Here is a 19,761-nt window from a genome sequence, read left to right as displayed (position 1 = left end):
GTACTCTGTACCCTACCTTTTCTACGAATGCTTATGCACACACAATAGCCTGATGAGCAAAAATTGCTTCTAAGATTTCAGTAAGTGAGGTGAGCAGTCACTGCGCACAGGCACGGCTAACATGGAACAGAAACTTATTGGATGGCCTGGATTCTGCTGTTCAGTTTCTTCTTGGACCCTTCGCTCTCTGAGCCCTTCTTTCCAACTGACCCATCTGCTTATTCTCTTCCTCTCCTCCATCTTGACAAGTCAGATTCTTGACTTTCAGCCCAGCTTCTGCTGCCCACTTGTTCTTTAACTGTTTGGAGCATTTGTGCCAAGATCATGCCCCCCGCCCCATCTTTAAGGGATCTGCCTCCCCTTCCTGGGACTTTCTCTGAGTTTCTCATTTGACCCCAAAACTGCCACCATCAACACCTTGTCATGACAGTGTGACACCTGTTCTAAGCCGGAAAAATTCCCTCCCACTAATCTTACCCCAACAATGGCTCTCCATACTGTCCCCTCTTACTGAAGTGACTTCTGGTATTTCTTTTTAAAAGATTTTTATTTATTGTTATTGCAAAGTCAAATACACAGAGAGGAGGAGAGACAGAAAAGAAGATCTGCCGATCAATGACTCACTCCACAAGTGGCCGCAATGGCCAGAACTGTACTGATTCGAAGCAAGGAGCTTGGAACCTCCTCCAGGTCTCCCACACGTATGCAGAGTTCCAAGACTTTGGGCAATCCTCAACTGCTTTCCCAGGCCACAAGCGGGGAGCTGGATGGTAAGCAGCGCTGCTGGGATTAGATCTGGCGCCTGTCTGGGATCCCGGTGCATTCAAGGCGAGGACTTTAGCCAGTAGACCACCATGCCGGACCCGACTGCTCATATTTTTAAGCATCATTTAACACTGAACAGACCCAGATCTCATCAAGAAAATAAAGCTGAGTCCTGCTTTTAAGATATATGAAGAATAATTATAAACTACTTTTGTTAAATAAGGTGGGACTTGATGTTACAATTTTTACCACTTACAGGCTTTTCCTAAAAAGAAGTGAGCCTGGCAACAGATCCGTGGTTCTTCCCTTCATTCCCTGATAAGTCTTGTCCCATTGGCCCTAGAATCACTTGTTACAAATAAAGAATGCTGCCTCCCCCAACCACTAAGCCTGTCTCCATTGCTATACAACAAAATCTCTACATGGACAACCACTGAGCCTGAGTTATAGTTTCCATACCACTCAATGTTCATGAAGCTTTGTGGCTCATATGTATGCATGTGTACATTTTCTAATTTAATACCTCTCAGTTTTGAAACATCTAGTCACTCATTAATGAGAGGGAATCAAGAGGAAAAGCAGGTCATCTGCTCCAGGACAAGATGCCACGTCTCCTGCTTTACTTTCTTTTCCCCCCTGAGTAGCACATTTCCAGTGTGTGTACTATCTGCACGTCCTCCCTCTACCCACAGGCTTCCCTCACTTCCCAGGTTGACATGCAGTTCACCTTCTTCAGCATCTTCACTGCCTCTGGTTCCAAACCTCACAAGCAATTTGGCTTCATCACTGAGTCAAACAATGTCTCTCCTCCAAATTAAAACGTTGAAGTCCTAACCACCAACACCTCAAAATGTGGTTCTTCCTTGAAAAGACAGTCGTGGCATATATAATGAATTAAGATGACGCCATGCTGGAGTAGGATGGGCTCCCAGCCTCAATATCCAGCTTCGTTATGCAAAGGGGAAAGTCGGACACAGGCCTGGAGATGCTGGGTGAACCTAACGGTCAAGATGCAGGGGACATGTCTAGAAGGGAAGGAACACCAAGTATACATTTCTGAAATTAAAAAATGAAGAAAAATGATCATTTCTTTGCCATTACCCAATGCCAAACTTGGGAATTTGAGTTTGGTAAAACAAAGAACCTTGTAGAATTCTATTCTTGAGCTGAATAAATGAGAACTCCAGAGTGCACTGAAGAGAATCAAGCCAGCAGATAGAGGAGGAGAAAAAGGAAACACGTTGTTCTTCAGAGTCCTCAGAGGAGCCAACCCTAACATCTTCTTTATCTTGGACTTCCCACCTCCAGACTAGAAGACATTAATTCCTGCTACTGAAATCGCACAATCCGTCTTACTCTGTTACAGCAATCCTAGCACACAGATACACCTCACTGCGTGCTTCTGGAGGGCAGAAAAGGGATCCTGTTCATGTTTGTATTATCTAGAACAGTGTTGGGATGCATGTAATATATTTAGTTGGTCAAGAATGCTATTTAAACCCATCCAAGTCCTCCACTTCCCATTCCCCAAACACCCAACTTGTTGTCTTGACGTTAGCTCACCTAATGAGAAAGATTAAAATTTGTGATGAAAGAAGTTAATCTTACCCTAATACAATAAAAATTTTAAATTGTATTTTTCAGCCACTTTCAGAACCAAACCTGCATTGCTTTCCAACTTTATCAGTTCATTCAGGAGCAGAATGGCTCGGTGGCTTGCACAGCTTGGACTACCTCCTTACACACAGGGTCCCTCTGGCTTTGAACCCAGGATAATACAAGGAAAAATCCATCCATTAATTAGCAATGCATCTTTCACTGCATTTTTCTGAAATTAAAATTCCAGAAGCAAATATGAATTCCCTCACTGATATCCAACCATATTCTTAAGAAAGTGAGTTTGGCAACACAAAGAACCTTCCAGAGCTCCATTCCTGAGCTAGGTAAAAGGGGAGTTCATATTGTACAGTTTTCCTCTTCTGAAACTGACGTCAGATATTTCTAGAAGAGAGAAAAAAAACACTAAGAAAAGGCAAAGGCAGGTTGGCATGTTAGCAAGTTATAAAAAATGAAAATTACAGCTGTGGCCATGCTCTGGAAAATATTCTCTGACCTAGCTAAACGTTGATTATTGAACCAACAGCTTGCTTATATAATTACAGTGTGTCTATAAACCTGGTTGATATGATAAACTTGTTTAACTATTAACCTCTAGAGTTTCTGGAGTTTCCGTGATGCAAAAAACACCTAAAAGTTTACCAGCTGATAGATCCCAATTGCCTGTGACGGGAAGCTGTAACAGAGCATTTATCTTAGTAAGAACAGGAATTTCTTAGAAAACACAAATAAGGTCTTCATTTAAGGTCCAGCTATTTTGCTGGGGTAGTTTCTCTTTCATTCTTCTAAGAAACTGTTGTAACATTATTAACCGACTCTGAATACTGGAAGTTTCTTTTGTTGCCACTGGATAGTCTTTTTCCAAACCTCCCTTCTGCTGAGGGCCCAGTCGCACACTGATGGCTCGAGGCCAGTGGTCAGCACTTTCCGGATCAGGACTCACATCCCAGCGCCTTTCCTTGGAGTCTCGTTGATTCTCTACACACTTCTGTGCTCTTCCTTCCTCCTAGTGGACTGTAAGCTCCTCAATGACTTGAGAGAAAGACAGAGATAAGCAACTGTCTGTTTATCCATGGACTACCACCACATAGTGCCTCAAACACTGAAGCACACCTAGTATTTGTTGAATAAATGAATATCAAACACTGGTCATGCATGACCTTGCTGAATCAACAGAACAACTCCATGAATGAGTGCTAGTTCCTCCACTCCGAAGGGAAGAAAACAGAAGCTGGAGATGAAGATTTTCTAAGATCTCATAGCTACCAAATCGGAGAGAGGAGTCAAACGCATCTGTTTCCTCCTGGCACAACGTCTTAAACAAAACAGTTGATTAAAAATGCATTTGGTGAATTGGTCTGTAGAAACCCTTTCATGCAACTTCTTCCTCTAATTATACTTTGAGTCATTAAGATTTTTTTTTTTCAGAATGGCACACTGGTGTGGGTGCAGCAAGGGGTGAAGAAAATGCTGAGACTACTTTGCAAGGTTTTAAATTTTCACGGAAAGGCCATGTCTGCAGAATTATTAATTTTTTAAGCCTATCAGTCTCACTGGCTGTTCAGATTCTAGCCTTCTTTTTTTTTTAAGTGTATAACTGTTTACTTGGTTTATTTAAAAATACTGAAACATTTAAAAAGACAGCAATATTTCAACTGCTAGTTCACTTTTAAAGGCGGATTTAACAGAATAAATAGAGACAAAGAGAAAGATCTTCCATCCACTGATTCACTCACCAGAGGCTGCAACAGCCAGAGCTGAGCCAATCTGAAGCCAGAAGCTAGGAAGATTGCTCTGGGTCTCCCACACCAGTTCAGGGTCCTAAGGCTTTTGGCCATTCTCTACTGTTTTCCCAGACCACAAGCATGGAACTGAATGAGAACTGGAGCAGCCAGGACATGAACCAGTACCCATATGGGATGCCAGCACATGCAACATGAGGATTTAACCAATGAGCCATCACGCTAGGGTGCCTCACTCCTTTTTTTTTTTTTTTCAGTTGACATTCAAATTCCATGCAAGAGCTATGGCTAGGATCACCTGAGGCCAAGAGCCAATGACTCAATCATGTGAGTGGCAGGGCCCCCAAGCACTTGAAACTGTGACTTCTTAATGTGCATGTTAACAAAGTTGGAATCAGAAATAGCCTTGGGACCTGAGCCTGGATACACCATTGTAGACTGGGGGAATCTTAACTGCTGTCCCAAATGCCTACCCCAATCTCACTCTTATCTGTAACTCATCCCATCCCATCCCAAATGCCACTGGAGCAGGGGAAACAAATAAAGGCAACAGATAAGTCGAGGCTTCAGCACGAGCTCATTGGAGACAACTGAAGTACAGCTCTGGTTGATCTGCCTGGGATACAGAGAAACCTCAGAAAAACTCCGTCGGTTTAAATGAAAATCCATTGCTACTCACTCCTATACCCACCACCATGGAAAAAAACAAAACAACAACAATAACAACAAAACAACACACAAGTCTGGCTTCCTCTACCATTGTCCAGTATAGCAGGGAAACAGCATAAACATGAATTCATTCATCATTTTCAAGGAAACTGCACTTGTTATATTTACATAGAAATGACCAGGAAGAAAGGAAATCGCAAAACTCAAAAGAACACTATTTTGGTCTTACAGACACTGCCACATTGGCCATGTTTTTATTGCTCTTATAAAAAAAGAATTCAGGTTAGACAGGCAAGGTAACACACAAAGTGTGAGTTTGCTTAGTTCCTAAATAATACAACCTACAAGACAGAAAGTGGAATCATTATTCGATACTGATGATTTAAGGTAAACTTCCTACAGATACAGAACAGTGGTTATCAGCACACCAACTGTAATCAGCTTCCTTCAGCCAATGGGCGGGTTGTACCTGGAATTCAACCTTAAGAGTCAAAATGAGTCACACACAGTACTCTCTGTGGTCTGCAGACACTTAAAGGGACAGGTCACAAGGAACCTATACAGCTAGACGCAAGTCAATCCCTGTTTGTTATCTCTCATGTTCCCAATATGCCAAAACTTAGCTAAATTGCTATGGAATCTGTTTATGCTTTCTATCTCCAACCATGTATTTAACGTCATGGGCTTCATTGCTCTAGCAGTATAGACAGAAGCTCAACTTCTGGAGTCAGACAGACCACCTCAACTCAAGTTTCCACTCTGCCACCATCTGCCTGATGCATGAAGCCAGTTCTTTAACTCTCTGGCCTGAATCTGCTCATCAAGAAAATCACCACCATCTCACTGCGCCCCAGTGAGTGAAAGGCATGCTTCACCTCTGTTACCAAGCAGAACACCCAATGGCGATGCCATCTGGGCCCAAAAGAATTAGCACTTCCTTGTAGGTGGCTTAAATTTACCTCATCTTAGACATGGTAAACAGATCCGGGTTTGTCCCACCAAAGCAGCTGTCTTCACAGGACTCCCACCTCCGTGCAAACTCAGCACAGTGTCACAACCTTCCCTCAGAAGCCCACACAACACCCATAACTTAGGTGACGTCACACGAAAATATATTCAAACTCTCAGAAAGAGTTCTCCATCTGGGACTGCAGGGTTAATACAAGAAAATATCTCTACCATTTGTAGGGGATGAAAACTGGAACATCTGTGGATAAGACAGAGGCAGTCTATCCATGGAGAAACACTTCCGTCTTCACACAGAAGAAATTGTGGGAGGTGGGAGGTGGCTCAGCAGTTTGACACAGCTTCCAGTGCCTGTGCCCCATATGGGGCTGCCTGAGTTTCAGACTCTCCTCCAGTCCCAGTTCCAGCTTCCTGCTAACATGCCTTCTAAGAGGTTATGGTGGATCCCTGACATCCACTTGGGAGATCCAGGATAGGTCCCCATGTCCTGCCTTCTGCTTGGCCTCCGTGCTGCTGGCACTAGGGAGTGAAGCAATGGATGACAAGTTCTCTGGCTTCCTGACCTCTACCTTCCAAATACTGTGAGAATAAACAAATGAAAGCTTGTTTAAAAGAAGCAATGATGGCGCCGCCTCTGAAGGGGGTCATGATGATGGCCAACCAAACCAGGTAACACAGCACTCGCGTTAAGTTCTTCTGTGGCTCATTTATGTTCTAAAAGTGACATGAGATCAAGAAGCAGCAGATTAGGAGACACCCCCATCCCCAAAAAAGAGAGTTTCTCATTGAAAGGGACAGAAGCAAAGAAAAATGAAGCAAACAGGAAGTGCAGAGCCAAGGGGGAGGACCCCCGGATGGTTTAAAGGAGGCGGATAACTCAATTTAGCGGAAATGAGCAATGACCTGAAATTCTCCTATGTAAGAGAAACACCACTCAGACATTTCCTGTGGACTGGGCCAAAGTGGTCGCTGAGTTGCAGGCCAGTAGTCATCCAGTTTAACAACTTCTAACTCAAGTTGAAGACGTATCCTGAGAGCCCCGGCATGGAGCCTGCCCGCAATGAATGAGTAACCTCCCAAAGGACAAGGTCACAAACATTTTCTGAGAAACAACAGATAACAAATAGCTTTGGTTTTTATGGGACATGGAAGGCTGCACGGGTTTCAAATTATTTTGAGCTCCCCAAAACCTGATTTAACTCCATTTTTCCGTTAACTTTTTGAAAGATCCACCTATTCAGTGACTGTCCCTCAACTCTATCACATAAAACAAAAGAGCAGTCATGGGAAGCACAGAGGGGAATAACCATGGCTGTGTCTGTTAACGTGGGTTTTTTTTTTTTTTTGTGGATACTGAATTGATCTCCAGTTATTTTAAAATGGGAAAACCATTTTGGCTTGTGAGTTGAACTTAGAAAAGACAGTACTGTACCTTGGCCTTGAGCTAGGGCGTGCTGGGCACGCTTTGGCCACATTGGCAGGGTTTGGCTTCTGGATCTACCACTTGCTGGCTGTCCAGTCATGGGCCAATTGATCAACAATTATTTCCATCATCTGTAAATTAAGGATAATGACAGTATGTGCTCACCCACCCCACCACCACAAGGCACGTGGAATATCTGAAAGCATAATGCTGGAAAAGTGGCAGTGTGGTGACATGATGATGGTGGTGTGATGGCAGCGGAGGTGAGAAATTGTGCCCAGGAAAAAGATCTGGGGTTGACAGCTTGTACGGAGAAGGCTGATCTCAAAGAAATGAGTAAAGGAGAAATATGCAGCTTAGACAGGAAACTCCTTGATGGGGGAACCCCCACAAGCGCCTGTCTAATGCTTCTGCCAGATTTGAGCTGACTGGATTACACTCATTTAGGACACACTTCTCTGGTGTGAAATACCCTCTACGATATGAAAGGTACCTGCACGAGATACCTTACTGCATGGACCAGCTCAGCAAAGGAAGAGGCTCTGTGCAGACCCAGGAGGAAGGGCAGCAGCCACAGGTCAGGAGGAAGTGGAGTATCCTTTCCTGCCGGGGTCATCCTTGTGTAGTTCGCACATCTTATGAGGGTGAAGGATTGCTTACAGCTTTCTCATTGCCCCTGACAGCCTTGAACAGCTCCAAAGACTTACAAACCAGCCTGGGGCACCGGGGCAGGACACAGACGTCAGAGTCAACCCTCTCCTACTTGGATTCTTTGCACGCAGCATCTTAATTCTGCACACTTGAAACCTATTGAAGGACATGTAGCTTTAAAAAGCACGGAAAGGGCCTAAGTAGGAGAAATGTTACTTCTTTACCCGTAAGAACCTGTTTTTCATGCTACTCTTTTTTTAAAAAAAAGATTTATTTATTTTTATTGGAAAGGCAGATACACATAGAAGAGGGGAGACAGAGAAGATCTTCCAGTCACAGATTCACAACCCTAGTGGCCACAATGGCCAGAGCAGAGCCAACCCAAAGCCAGGAACCAGGAGCTTCCTCCAAATCTCCCAGCAGGTACAGGGTCCTGGGTTGTCCTCCACTGCTTTCCCATGCCAGAAGCACGGCGTCCGGTGAGAACCGAAACCGCCAGAACACAAACCCTCGCCCATATGGGATCCTAGTGCGTGCAAGGCACCTGAGCCACTAGACTCTGCTCCAGACCCTCACGCTGCTCTTGAAATTTTAAAATAATTACGCAAACACATAATGAGGATACTAATGCAAAAAAAACAAGAGCACAGAAAGAAAACTACATTATAATTCCATTACTTCACACCTCGTAGAAAAGTTAAAGAATGAAAGCCGTCGCTACCCATAGAAGTATTTCCACTGTCATTTTCCAGCATCCATTTATAAGCACGATGCAAATAACTAAATAAATAATAAAACCTAGAATTCAAAGATATAGGAGCCTACTTTGAAAAGCTCTTAGAAAAGGGAATTGGAAAGATCAGCTTTATTTGGGTGCAAAAGCAAAACAAAAATGAAATCCATGGGTGGTTTTTCAGAATATATCTTTGCCATAAACTTTTCAAACATTTCGCTTATGCATGAACTTCAAAATGCTTTGCAACAAAATAAACGTGCCTATTAATTGCACTCCCTCCCCCCCAGGCACTATTCAAAATCCCCTACATGCAAAAATTTAGCTACCAAGCAGGGGCTTTGAAACAAGGTGGTTCAAAGAAGGTCAGAAGAGTCACAGTGGCTAAAACTTGCAGCAGCACCATGCAGGCAAAGGAGGGTATTTGGAAAACAAAATATTCTTTGGCAGAAAACTGGTAAGAAATCTTACTGCCATGATTCCTCTAGCACCATTTCTTAAGAAAAAAAAAAACCTGCTCCCTGCTGATTGTAGCATCAGGCCCCTTCTAGCCTGCTCCCCACAAAAACAAACAAAACACACATGTGAAATATAAAAAGATTCTTAAGAAAAAAAAAAAGTATGTTAGGTCTAGGATTCCTGGGGTTGGTGTGGCTTAGTGAGAACTCTTGGAAAAGAAACAGGAGAGCGAAGACTACCTGTGGCTGTACCGCCTTCTGGCGACTCACTCCCAAGCCTCAGTGAGCTCGCTCGTAAAACAAGGACACTGGACTTCTAACTCCTTTCCTAACTCCCAGTTCTATGACTTACCATGAAGAGGCACAAAGAGGCAAATTTACTACAGCTGTGTTAAAGAGTATGTTTTGTTGGATTGACCCAGAAAATGTGTGATGCCATCACAACTTTTCCCTGCCTTAAATGTTGTATTTATTAAATTAGTGTTAGTTGTTCATTGTAAGATTTATTTATTTAACTTGAAAGTCAGGGAGAGAAATAGAGGGGAGTGACAGAGATCTTGCATCTGCTGGTTCACTCGCCACAAGGACACAACAGGTCAGAGCCCAACCCATCCATCCAACACCAGAGGCTTCCTCGAGGTCTCCCGCTCGGGTACTGGACCCATGAACTGGAGCCATCCTCTGCTGCTTGCCAAAGCCAAAGGCAGGAGGCTGGATGGGGAAGCGGAGCAGCCAGGAATTGAACAGCAATACGCCTACGGGATGCTGGTACTGCAGGTAGCGGATCAGCCTGCTAAGCTACCTCATTGGCCCCTGCCTTAATTCTTCACACAAATCTAAAAAATTAAGTCAATTGCCTTTTGCAATTAGGTATTACACCGGAAGCAAATAAACAAAAAGTAAGCTATCCAGTCATACAATGCATATAATCCAACCAGGACCCCCATGCAAGTTATTCACTCATGTATAAGTGATTTTGCCTGAAGAGAGTGACAGAAAAATTCAGAAAAGTCCAGAATTAAACTATTTCCAAAATTTGGATTTTACTCTAAGCATTGCATTTTCGAATCATTCTCATGTGGTTCTGAATAGTTATATATAGCATAAACAAAATGTGTTTATAAGAATACATTTTGGTTAAAGTAGAAATTAGATGTCATCAAAGAATTAAATTATTTAGATGGAATATGGAATCTAGCTTTCCTATATAATCTTTCCTGACTTATCTTGTATAATCTTGTCGTTATCTGTTTTTACTTTAACTATAATTCAAATTCCAAATTAAAATTTAAATATGTATTTATGAAAACATAAAAGAAATTCAAGAACCCAAAGCAGAAGTGTCAAAAAAAAAGAGTGAAAAATTAGACTTGACATTAATAAACAGCAGTCACAGCAAACTTAAACTGTTTTATCAGGTTGTCAAAGTTTTTTTTTTTTTAATTAATATACCCAGGATGCAGATAAGCATGACTTTTCTGGAGAGTAGTTTATTTGGCAATGTTTATTCTAGTGATTGAAATTGGAAAATGGGAATTCCAAATATTGTTAGCAGGAATAAAATTCAGTGTTACTTCTCTGGAGGCAATTTGGCAACACAACCAGGCCTGCCCTTTGGCCCAGGACTTCCACTTCCAGGAATAATTATAAAGAAATAATTGGGACAAATGTGCGAAAGTATACATTCGAATTCTTTCTTGCAGGGTTATTTATTACTGTAAAAAGTCACTGGCAACAATGTAAAAATCGAAGGGGAGACTAGATTAAAAAAGTGGTTAGGCTGTTACAGATGAACACATGTTAACTGTGAAAAAGAGTAAAGTAACCGTGCGGTGCCCATGTCACTGTGGAAAGATGTCTCAGAGCCATGGTAGAACATCCAAAGGTAAGTATTGTATCTACACCACTGTGTGCGTGTGGGGGGACAAATGCACAGTACCAAAACAAACTAAGCAGTAATTTGAGCTTTACATGCTCATTCTGAATTTCTCTGATTTGAATTTTTCAATGAGTGTATTTCATTTTGTAATAATAATTTTTGAAAATATTGTCAAAATCTATAGGAGAGAATGGACTTCCATCATCTGTAGTTTCACTACCTGAAATCTAGGCCAAGGTCATCATAGGCACGAGAATGAGTGAAACAGGAATATCACCATGGCAAGATTCCTACTGCTGAAAATCGAAAAGCAGTAAGATACTGCTCAAATAAATATAACGGAATTGGATATTGTAACTGTAAAATACATCAACTTACAAATGGTCTGCAGCATATTGGTAAGTAAGAGAAAAGTAACAAATATACATTTGGATTATATATATAACTACACACATATATATAGTTATACATATATAGAGTTATATATATACTTATAAAATGGAAGAAAAGCTCACCAGAAGATATAGGCCAAACTATATACTTCAGTAATTAGAAGTTCTTGTTCCCCTTTGCTCTCAAAGGCTTTCCTAACAAGCAAGTATTATTTATACCCTTTTTTTTTATTTTAAAAATATTTCTCGCAGATCTTTAAGACTGTTAAGATATCAGAGAATGGTTCATATTAATCCATGAAAAACAAAAGGATAAGAATGTCAGTTTGCTCCAGCAGTACCGGTACCACCTAAAGACCCTCTGAAGCCCCCTTCTGCTAATATCTTGCCTTCAACACCGACTGCCACGCTTATAGGAAACAAGTTGAGGCAACCCAGGGTACCTATTCTGATTTTACTTCCTGAGATGTACGGGGTTATAAAACACTCTGGCTCAGATTACAGGCCAAGCATGACAACTCCGTCTGCTACAACCTCACAGAAGAATTCACACAGAATAAGAAATTGACACATTTCATTTCCCAGAGTAGGAACAATTCCAGAGGCAAAAGATTCAGTAGAGTTAAGCCCTGTGCTACCACTCTGCTATTTGCTTCTGAATCATGTGTTAGAGGGATTTCTTACCAGATTGACTAATTACTATATGAAACTGAAATAAGCCCATTTTTAAAGGAGCCTACGAGAAGTGAGAAGAATATTCTCACAATGTCAGACTTTTTTGCATATTTTCAGGTAAACTGGGAAATATTACTCCTTTTTGCTCCCTCTTCCCTCCCTCCCTCCAAAGATCATTATGGCAGATAACAATAGCTGCTCTCTCCTGGCTAGTGTAGATGACACATTTTTCCTGTAGCTTGTCTTCCTGTAATGTGCAGGAATTCCTGCACTTTCTGGGTGCCCTTCCTGTTAACTTACATTTCAGATTTCCTCAAAAGGCATTCTACTGTTTTAATATTTGAAAAAATGTCAGCTCAACTCCAGACGGCTAATATAAACAAAGTTGAAAAGCATATACCACCTAGAGTTAAAACTGTGGAAAATAAAATTTCTTTTTAAGAAATTCTTTCTCAGAATCTCACTGTTGGTAAGACTGGAAAGAAGTTATCCAATCCTTCCAAGTCCCAGGGAGTCTGTAATTCTTTGCCTCTTCTGTGCCTTAAATTAGATGTCTGTAAAACCAAATTATAGTGATCCAGAAAATCCGTAAAGGTCCTTGAATTGAACATGTTGTTAAATTTTTCAGTACTATTAAATTGTACCTACCTTTCACTTTTCCTACAATTTTATTGGGCTGCTATATGAAAAAAGAACTTTCGTACTATTAAAAAAAAAAAATGTGTTGGGCCGTTTCAGGATAGCATGGCTGAATTAGGCCAATTCCACACAGAGTCCAGGCCAAGACACCCTGGTTGCTTCTGAAGTGCTAGCCACTTCTTTGTTACCAAATTTTCCTTTAGGACAAAAATCTGATCATCAGATCAGCTGCATGCTGGAAAAGGGCTCCACTTAAGGAAGTGCATCTGGGTAAATGGGACTTGATTTGAGGTCCACCAGCACTTCATCCAATATGGTCACAGCAAAAGGGAAGAGGGTCATTCTTGTGTATCTTCTGGAACGTCAAACTCAAAAATGTACTTTACTCCTTGGGAGCTACTTGGTAGGATAAGCCCCGAAACATGCAAAAAAGGAATCAGGTTTAGTTCAGATGCCCAGATCTAAAGATAAGATCATGCTAAGCAACATCTCTTTCTGAAAATCTTTCTGATTCTCCAATTGTTAGAATCACTTCCTCTCCTGAATTTTGACAGTGCTGTTGCTCTTCCATATCTGCCCTATTATCTTGCACTATAAAAATTTGCTCACAGGTTCCCTTTCAGCAATCAGATACTAATAAATTCCCTGCAGGAGAGGATTTCATCTCGAATAGTTTATGTGCCCCTAAATTCTGTACACGTGCCTGCGCACATGAGGCATACATACATTCACAAACGTATAAATTTACAAGTGAACATATAAGAAAATGCAGGAGGGAACTTTACAAAGGCTAATGCAGACACAAGACATAATACTGACACATGTATGGAACTGAACTGAGAGTCACAAGCTATCCACCAGACACAAACTAGATGCCACCCCTTGCTTCCATTAGACCCCAGACTGCCTTGTCTGAAATATCAGCTCTCTGTACAGTTAAAAGACTTTAGGTTTTCCATAACACCAATTTTTGGAAGTTTTTTGTCCCTCTTCACTCCAGATTTCATTTTCCCCTTCAGTCAAAGCAGAGTCCCACTTTGAACTCCCAAGAAACTATCCTGTCCTTCAGGGACTGTTGGGATATAAGACCTCCTTCCGGAAGAATTAAAAAGCAATGCCACAACGTCCAAAAAAAAAAGCGTGGAAAAGCTTATTTAGACACTTTAATTTCACCAAATCTTACTCAAATAGAGCCCCAGGTGGCCCAACTCATTAGTACCTAACTCTTCCCATTCCATACATTCTCATTTGGCATTTGCTTTTAATATGTAAAGAAGGAATTGTTCTTAAACAAGTGTCTTAGGAGCCTTATAGACACCTTACAGCATAGGCTCTGATGTCCTGTCAGGAAAAAAAAAATGTTTTTTAATTTCCTACCCCTGGATGACATTAACCCTGCAAAATACAAGTTTGAAAAAAAAAAATATATATATATATATGCAAAAGAAATTAGCGTAAAGAAAGCGACCATAACTCTGGTCTTCTGACCTATTATAAGTGATTAAATATGCTCAAATATACGCTTGAAGGATCTCGTTATGCTTGTCAATGAAACAGTGCAATCACGTCACGTTACTGTTGTGCTAAGAAGTAGCTTTCCTCCCCTAGATATTTCCTCCTCGACGTGCAAGGCATGTACCAAGTGGACAGACACAAAACATTATTTAGGTCTCGCTGCTGTGTCTAAATACAATGCGCCAAGAGCAATCGGTGTGAAGCACAGAATCTCCGGAGAGCAGGACTTCTGATCTGCTTCATTGTAATACAGTGTTATTCACACTTCACCTTGCTTCCTTTAGAAATCAGAAGTTGCCTCCTGCTCAAAGCGATATCAATAGAAATTTAGCTAAATACTGACATGCATTTCCCCCAAGGAATATAAGATTACATTTATTTCCCAGGAGTTCAGCTCAACTTTTACCTCTCATCTTCATCTACAGACTTTTGAAAAGTTCGTATTCCTGTTGCACACGAAATTACTTATAATATGCGTGCATACTAAAGAATGTTACAAATTACATAAAGCATTGCACATTGAGACGCTACCAACGTGCTCTATCTTTCCTGACTGTGCAAAAGGCAGAAAGAGCTCAGTAATCCCAGCAGAAGAATGCAAACAACGTCAATGCACAGCTGAACTGCAAGCCCTGCCTTACAGGAACTCTCTGTGTCTGCAAAAAAAAAAAAAAAAAAAAAAAAAAAAGGCACATACTAAACAGGAAATGCAACTGAGCTGTGGAAAACCTCAAACTTAAAAATGCAATCGCCAGGCGAAAATTGCATCCGTGCATTCATAAATGCATGCACAACCCTTTGCATTTTTGCAAGTAATGCAAATACACCCTTACCTTTCGACTGAGACATTTTCCCCCTTTCCTTTGATGGGGGAGGGGAGCACAAAAGACTTTGCCTTGCTTCTCTTCTGTAGCTAGTTTTGCAACAAAGATGCAAGCTGCAGGCGTGCAATCTTCATGCAAGTGGAGTTTCTCTTTACCGATGCAGCAGCTGGGCTTTCAGGGAATCGAGATGGAAATGCACACCTTGCAAAACAGACAGGAAAGTGATTTTTCCTCCAGTTGCAACGTTAGGGAAGGCTGTGCTGCAGCTACATGATGGGCCAGGGCTGGCAGCTAAAAGCTCCAAACTTGGAACTGAGTATCTTAGTGCGCAGACGTCCTTCCTGCGAAGGACGCGAGGGCCTCTGGGTAGTGTAGTCCCCACGCGGAGTCCATGGGGCTCTGGTTTAAGGAAACGTGGTCGTCCCGGTCGCTGAGCGAGCTGACTGGCTTCAACAAAGACTGCACCAGGTAGACAAGTCAAACACACACGCACTAGTAAGTGGCGGACGGAAAATTGCAAAGTCAAAGGGAGAGGAGATTTTTTTGTTCCCCCAAAGCCCCTGAAACAGCTAAAGAATGTTAGGTTAAAGAAAGAGCACTTGGCTGGCCTGCAGTCTGGATGCTGAGTCTTGACTCTGCCGCTCCAGCACCTGTACAGCCGTTCCTGCACGTAGACGGTGCACGCTCCCTGCTCCATTCTTTGACAACTTTTTTTTTTCCCCCTCGCACAGAGAATTTGTCAGTGATTTGGCGTGGCAGGGAACAAAGTTTTCTAGAGTAAGAAACGATCCAGAGAGCAGTTAGTTTCAAGGACCCTGAAAAGTCGACCCAGGAGAGGTGCGGGACCAGGAAGCAGACCAGTGCTCATACCTGATAGGGCTTCAGAGGAAGTTTTGCTTTTTATATATCATCCAAGAAACCAGCAGAAGTGACAAGCAGATGCTTAGACACTTTTTTTTTTTCCACCAAAGATGGGACAGAGGAAAGCCTCTGGCCTAGGGGAGAAAGTGAACTGTAACCTGGAATAAATGAGGTCACATATCTTGAATAGATGAAGTAAAAGCAAGGATGGTTGTTGAGTGCTTGGGCTGTGCCCAGGCCCTTCCTAAGGCCTTGGACGATCCATTTTCCCTGGACTGCTTAGGAGTAGAGGGGAGGGCAGTGTCCCGGGGCGGGGGGAATCATTGATCCTTCACAAGAGACCCCAGGTAAGAGAGTTCTTTTAAAAAGTTCTGGGAAAGAAAAAAATATAGAATTAAAAGATAAGTTTATGTTGGTGCAATTTTTTTTTAATCATTGCATTGCTTTTTTTTTTTTTCATATGCACACTGAGAGCTGTTTGCTGTTCCCTCAGAAGCGTGGATTTCAAAACTGTTGGGAGCCAAAAGCCTTTTAATTCCATTCTCTGCCAGGTTGCTGGAGAACTCCCAATAATTATGTGCAAGGAACGGAGGGCATGGACTGAGATGAACTTGGGGATCACTGAATAAACCAGATCTAGAAATGTTCTTTTTAAGGTTGAGAGGGAGGGATTGAGGGTGTGAGGCTACCGGAAGGCAGACAGGGCACGGTGGTGCAGACATTCAGTGCCTGCTGTTTCCGTCCGTGCAGGTGTGGTGGGAGGAAGGCCGGACAGGGGACAGGTGGGTGTAGATTCTACAGGGTCTTAAAGGCCTACAGGCGTTTGGACTTTATTCCTTGCAAACTTCAGGTGGTGGTGAAAGGGTTTTGAGGAGGGGTGTGGCCTAATCAAAGCATTGTTTTAAGAAAGTAAATTTGCCCTGGGTAATCAAGTTTAGCTAGAACTGGGAGAGGCTAGAGATAGGTCTGTCACTGCTGAAAGGCAGAGCGAGGCGCTTGGAACAAAACAATTCAAACGACTCAACTGCATTTGATGAAGACTGCTGGAATTTTAGAAAGAATTATAGGAAAGTCAGGGTCATCAAAATAACAGATAAATCAGAAGCCAGAAGCATGAAGGCCACCTTGTTTCAACTCTAAGTCCACAAATCAACACTGAAAACAAAATGCAGGAGGTCAACTAAGGACCAGTGTGCACTGCACCGAGCTGATCTCCCTTACAGATACTACTGAGAATTAAGCAGAGGCAATCTCACATTCCTGTGAGCTTTTCCCCCTGAAGCGATTGTGCTTCTGGATCCCCTAAGGGGCACAGGTGCAGGAACTGCCCCACTCTCCCTTTCACTGCCCTTTGGAGCTAACCTGTAACTTATCCCTTCCCTTTCTTGCAACACAAACTCCACAGTCTCCTTGAGCCAGTATCTTCTCCGCGGCCCCAGAACCATTTAACCAGGAGACATGTGCATGGAGAAGTGGTCCATTGCAGACAGCTTTCGTTTCTAAACACCTGCTGTGTTCTAGTTCTGAGAGAGCTACCAAACTCCACGCAGACCTGCTGAGTTTAAGCCGAACAGCCAGCCACCTAGAGCTTGCTTCAATCTCTGTTTTATGCAGTCAGTGGCATTGCCCTTCAGTAGCTTCAGAATCCCTTCTCTGTCGGAAGAGTTGTAGTCGCTGCTTTGGTGCATTTTACTCCTTCTGTCCCTGCAAGGGTGTGTACGCAGTTCACAGCCGACCCGTGAAACCATGCATGTTTAACGGTTAATGTATGTACCCAAGCGCACACATTGTATGGAAACAACCCTTTAAATCCAGAAACTCACTGAATTTTTTTTTTTAATTGCAAAATGTATCACTTGTACTTCTGGGGGAAAAAAAAAAGATATTCAGACTTTCAAGTACAAAATTTGAATGACAGAAAAGTTGAGATCTCTGTGAATATTAGCTAACAGAGGGGGAAAAGTTCTTTTGTTTGTTCTAAAACAATCCCTCCTTCTACCTTCCTCCATGCCTCTTCCTGCCACCATGGTGCCATTGATCCAAGAGGGGTACCCTGCCACGGTGGTGCCACTGGTCCAAGAGGGGCACCCCTCCCACGGTGGTGGAAGTAAGAAAGCAAGTGAGAATTCTGACACACCTCCTCTCTTAACAGCCATGTCAGTTGTCTTTCTCGAACTGATCTGTGCTTTTGCTGTGGATCTTTTAATTTTCTGTGGTTCAGATACTTATAAAATGTTAATCCAATGCATTCTCCTCTCTGTTTCACATTATCATCAGGATTCATGTCTACTGTCTTGACATGGCTATTGGCCTGCTCTGTGCCCACTCTGCAGCTTCATTTCTCATCCTGTGTTGAAACCGAAGTTAGCAGAAGCCAAGATTTTTCCTGATTGCTTTTGTAGACACTGTTGCCTCTCCCCGGCCACCCTTTTCCATCCTCTGCCTGACTTGTTCTAATTTCTCCTTAAAGACTTGGCTTCCTTGGCAGTTCCTTTGTGCCATGTTTCGTGATGTATCACCCTCAGCACCCCTGCTATGAGTTAGGCTTATTCCCTAATTCTCTAACACCCTCTACCTTCCAAATTCTCTTTACACTCATCACAGGGCCACAGATGCTCATGTGTATCTTCTCCAGGAAGCTAAACGGCTGGGGACTGGAGACATTCCCTATTATCTGTGCATTCCTACTGCCCAGGACAATTTCTAGCATATCTTGTGCTTCGGTGAATGCTGAGATAATGAGAAAGGCTGGAGAAAAGACCTGTCACCTTGGCTAGCTTGGAGCAACAGATTCCAATAAAAGAGCCCCATAAGAGAAATTAGGGCACCTGGGGAAGAGTCCTGAGCTGTCGGATTCCAAGTGTGAGATTCCTGGAAGGAGGCCCGTAGGCAAAGTCACACTGGCTTGTGCAGAAATGTTCTAGAAGCACAGGCAGGGCTGAGGACATGGGGCAGAGATGGTGGTGCACATCCTTCCTGCTAGCGGTGGTGCTATCTCTGCTGGGGGACAGTTTTGCTCCTAGAGACAATGGGCAGCATCTGGAGATACTTTGTGGTCCTGAGGCTGAGGAAGCGACTCTGTCATCTGATGCGTGGGGGGCGGGGACACGAGGGATCACACCGGAAGTCCCCTGCCAAACCCTGAAGTGTCTGGTGTAGCACTCAGTATTGCCAAGTTGGGAAAACTGTGCTGTGCACCTTACAAGATTACTACACACTCCATTCCTGAGCGCATTTAAACCTAATAAGATTTGCTAAGAAACATTCTTCAGACAGGAGGAAAGCTGGCAGTATCGACAGATAACTGCGTCCCCTCTACCAAATCGCTTCTTCACCTTTCTGGGCAGTGTTTGGTCCCACTGTAAAACAAAGACAGCCAGAATAAAGCCCCATTGACATCTAGCATTTTGCAGCTCTAAACCCAGCTGACATGTTAGATTAAAACCACTAATGACCGGACCTGGCTTTGTGTGGCTCAATTGGCTAATCCTCCCCCTTGAAGTGCCAGGGAACCCTTAGGGACACTGGTTCTTGTCCCAGCTCCGGCTGGTGTGGTCACTAGAGAAGTGAGCCAAGTGAATGAAAGATCTTTCTTTTTGTCTCTCCTCTCTATAAATCTGCCTTCCCAGTTTAAAAAAAAAAAATACATCTTTAAAAAAATACTCATGATTTTCAGGAAGAAACAGATATTTTTAAGGGGAAAAAATTTACATGAGCTAAACATTTCTAAGTTTATTAATGAGAAGAGTTCCTGGTCAGGCAGCCGATACTAATCATTGAAAGCAGGAAAGAACCGTCTAGGTTACCATTAGCTACGTTGTTTCCCAGGCAGCAATCCTAGTGTGTACTTGGTTTTATTAATGTTTTCCAAAAGCATCTTCAGAATATCAGGAACAAGGGAAAGCCAGCTGCCAGTCTTAAAGCCAAGATTTCATGTGTCTGTATGTGCCTT

At 42.6% G+C, this 19,761-nt stretch overlaps 1 protein-coding gene across 1 annotated transcript in view; it reads right to left on the bottom strand.

The window, feature by feature from the left end:
- The window catches only part of MAP2K6 (mitogen-activated protein kinase kinase 6), a 104,561-nt gene extending 89,279 nt beyond the window's left edge, over positions 1 to 15,282 (bottom strand). Inside the window, exon 1 of the mRNA XM_040989572.1 lies at positions 14,958 to 15,282. Within this exon, the coding sequence (XP_040845506.1) occupies positions 14,958 to 14,973 (16 nt within the window). The 5' untranslated portion in view covers positions 14,974 to 15,282. The remainder of the gene's footprint in view (positions 1 to 14,957) is intronic.
- Between the last annotated feature and the right edge of the window lie 4,479 nt (positions 15,283 to 19,761).

The sequence above is a fragment of the Ochotona curzoniae genome, unplaced genomic scaffold (genome assembly GCF_017591425.1).
Source record: "Ochotona curzoniae isolate NIBS_2020 unplaced genomic scaffold, NIBS_Ocur_1.0 contig_523, whole genome shotgun sequence".
Lineage (NCBI taxonomy): Eukaryota > Metazoa > Chordata > Mammalia > Lagomorpha > Ochotonidae > Ochotona > Ochotona curzoniae.
The sequence above is the reverse complement of the archived record's forward strand: the minus strand, read 5'-3'. Positions and strand labels throughout refer to the sequence as shown.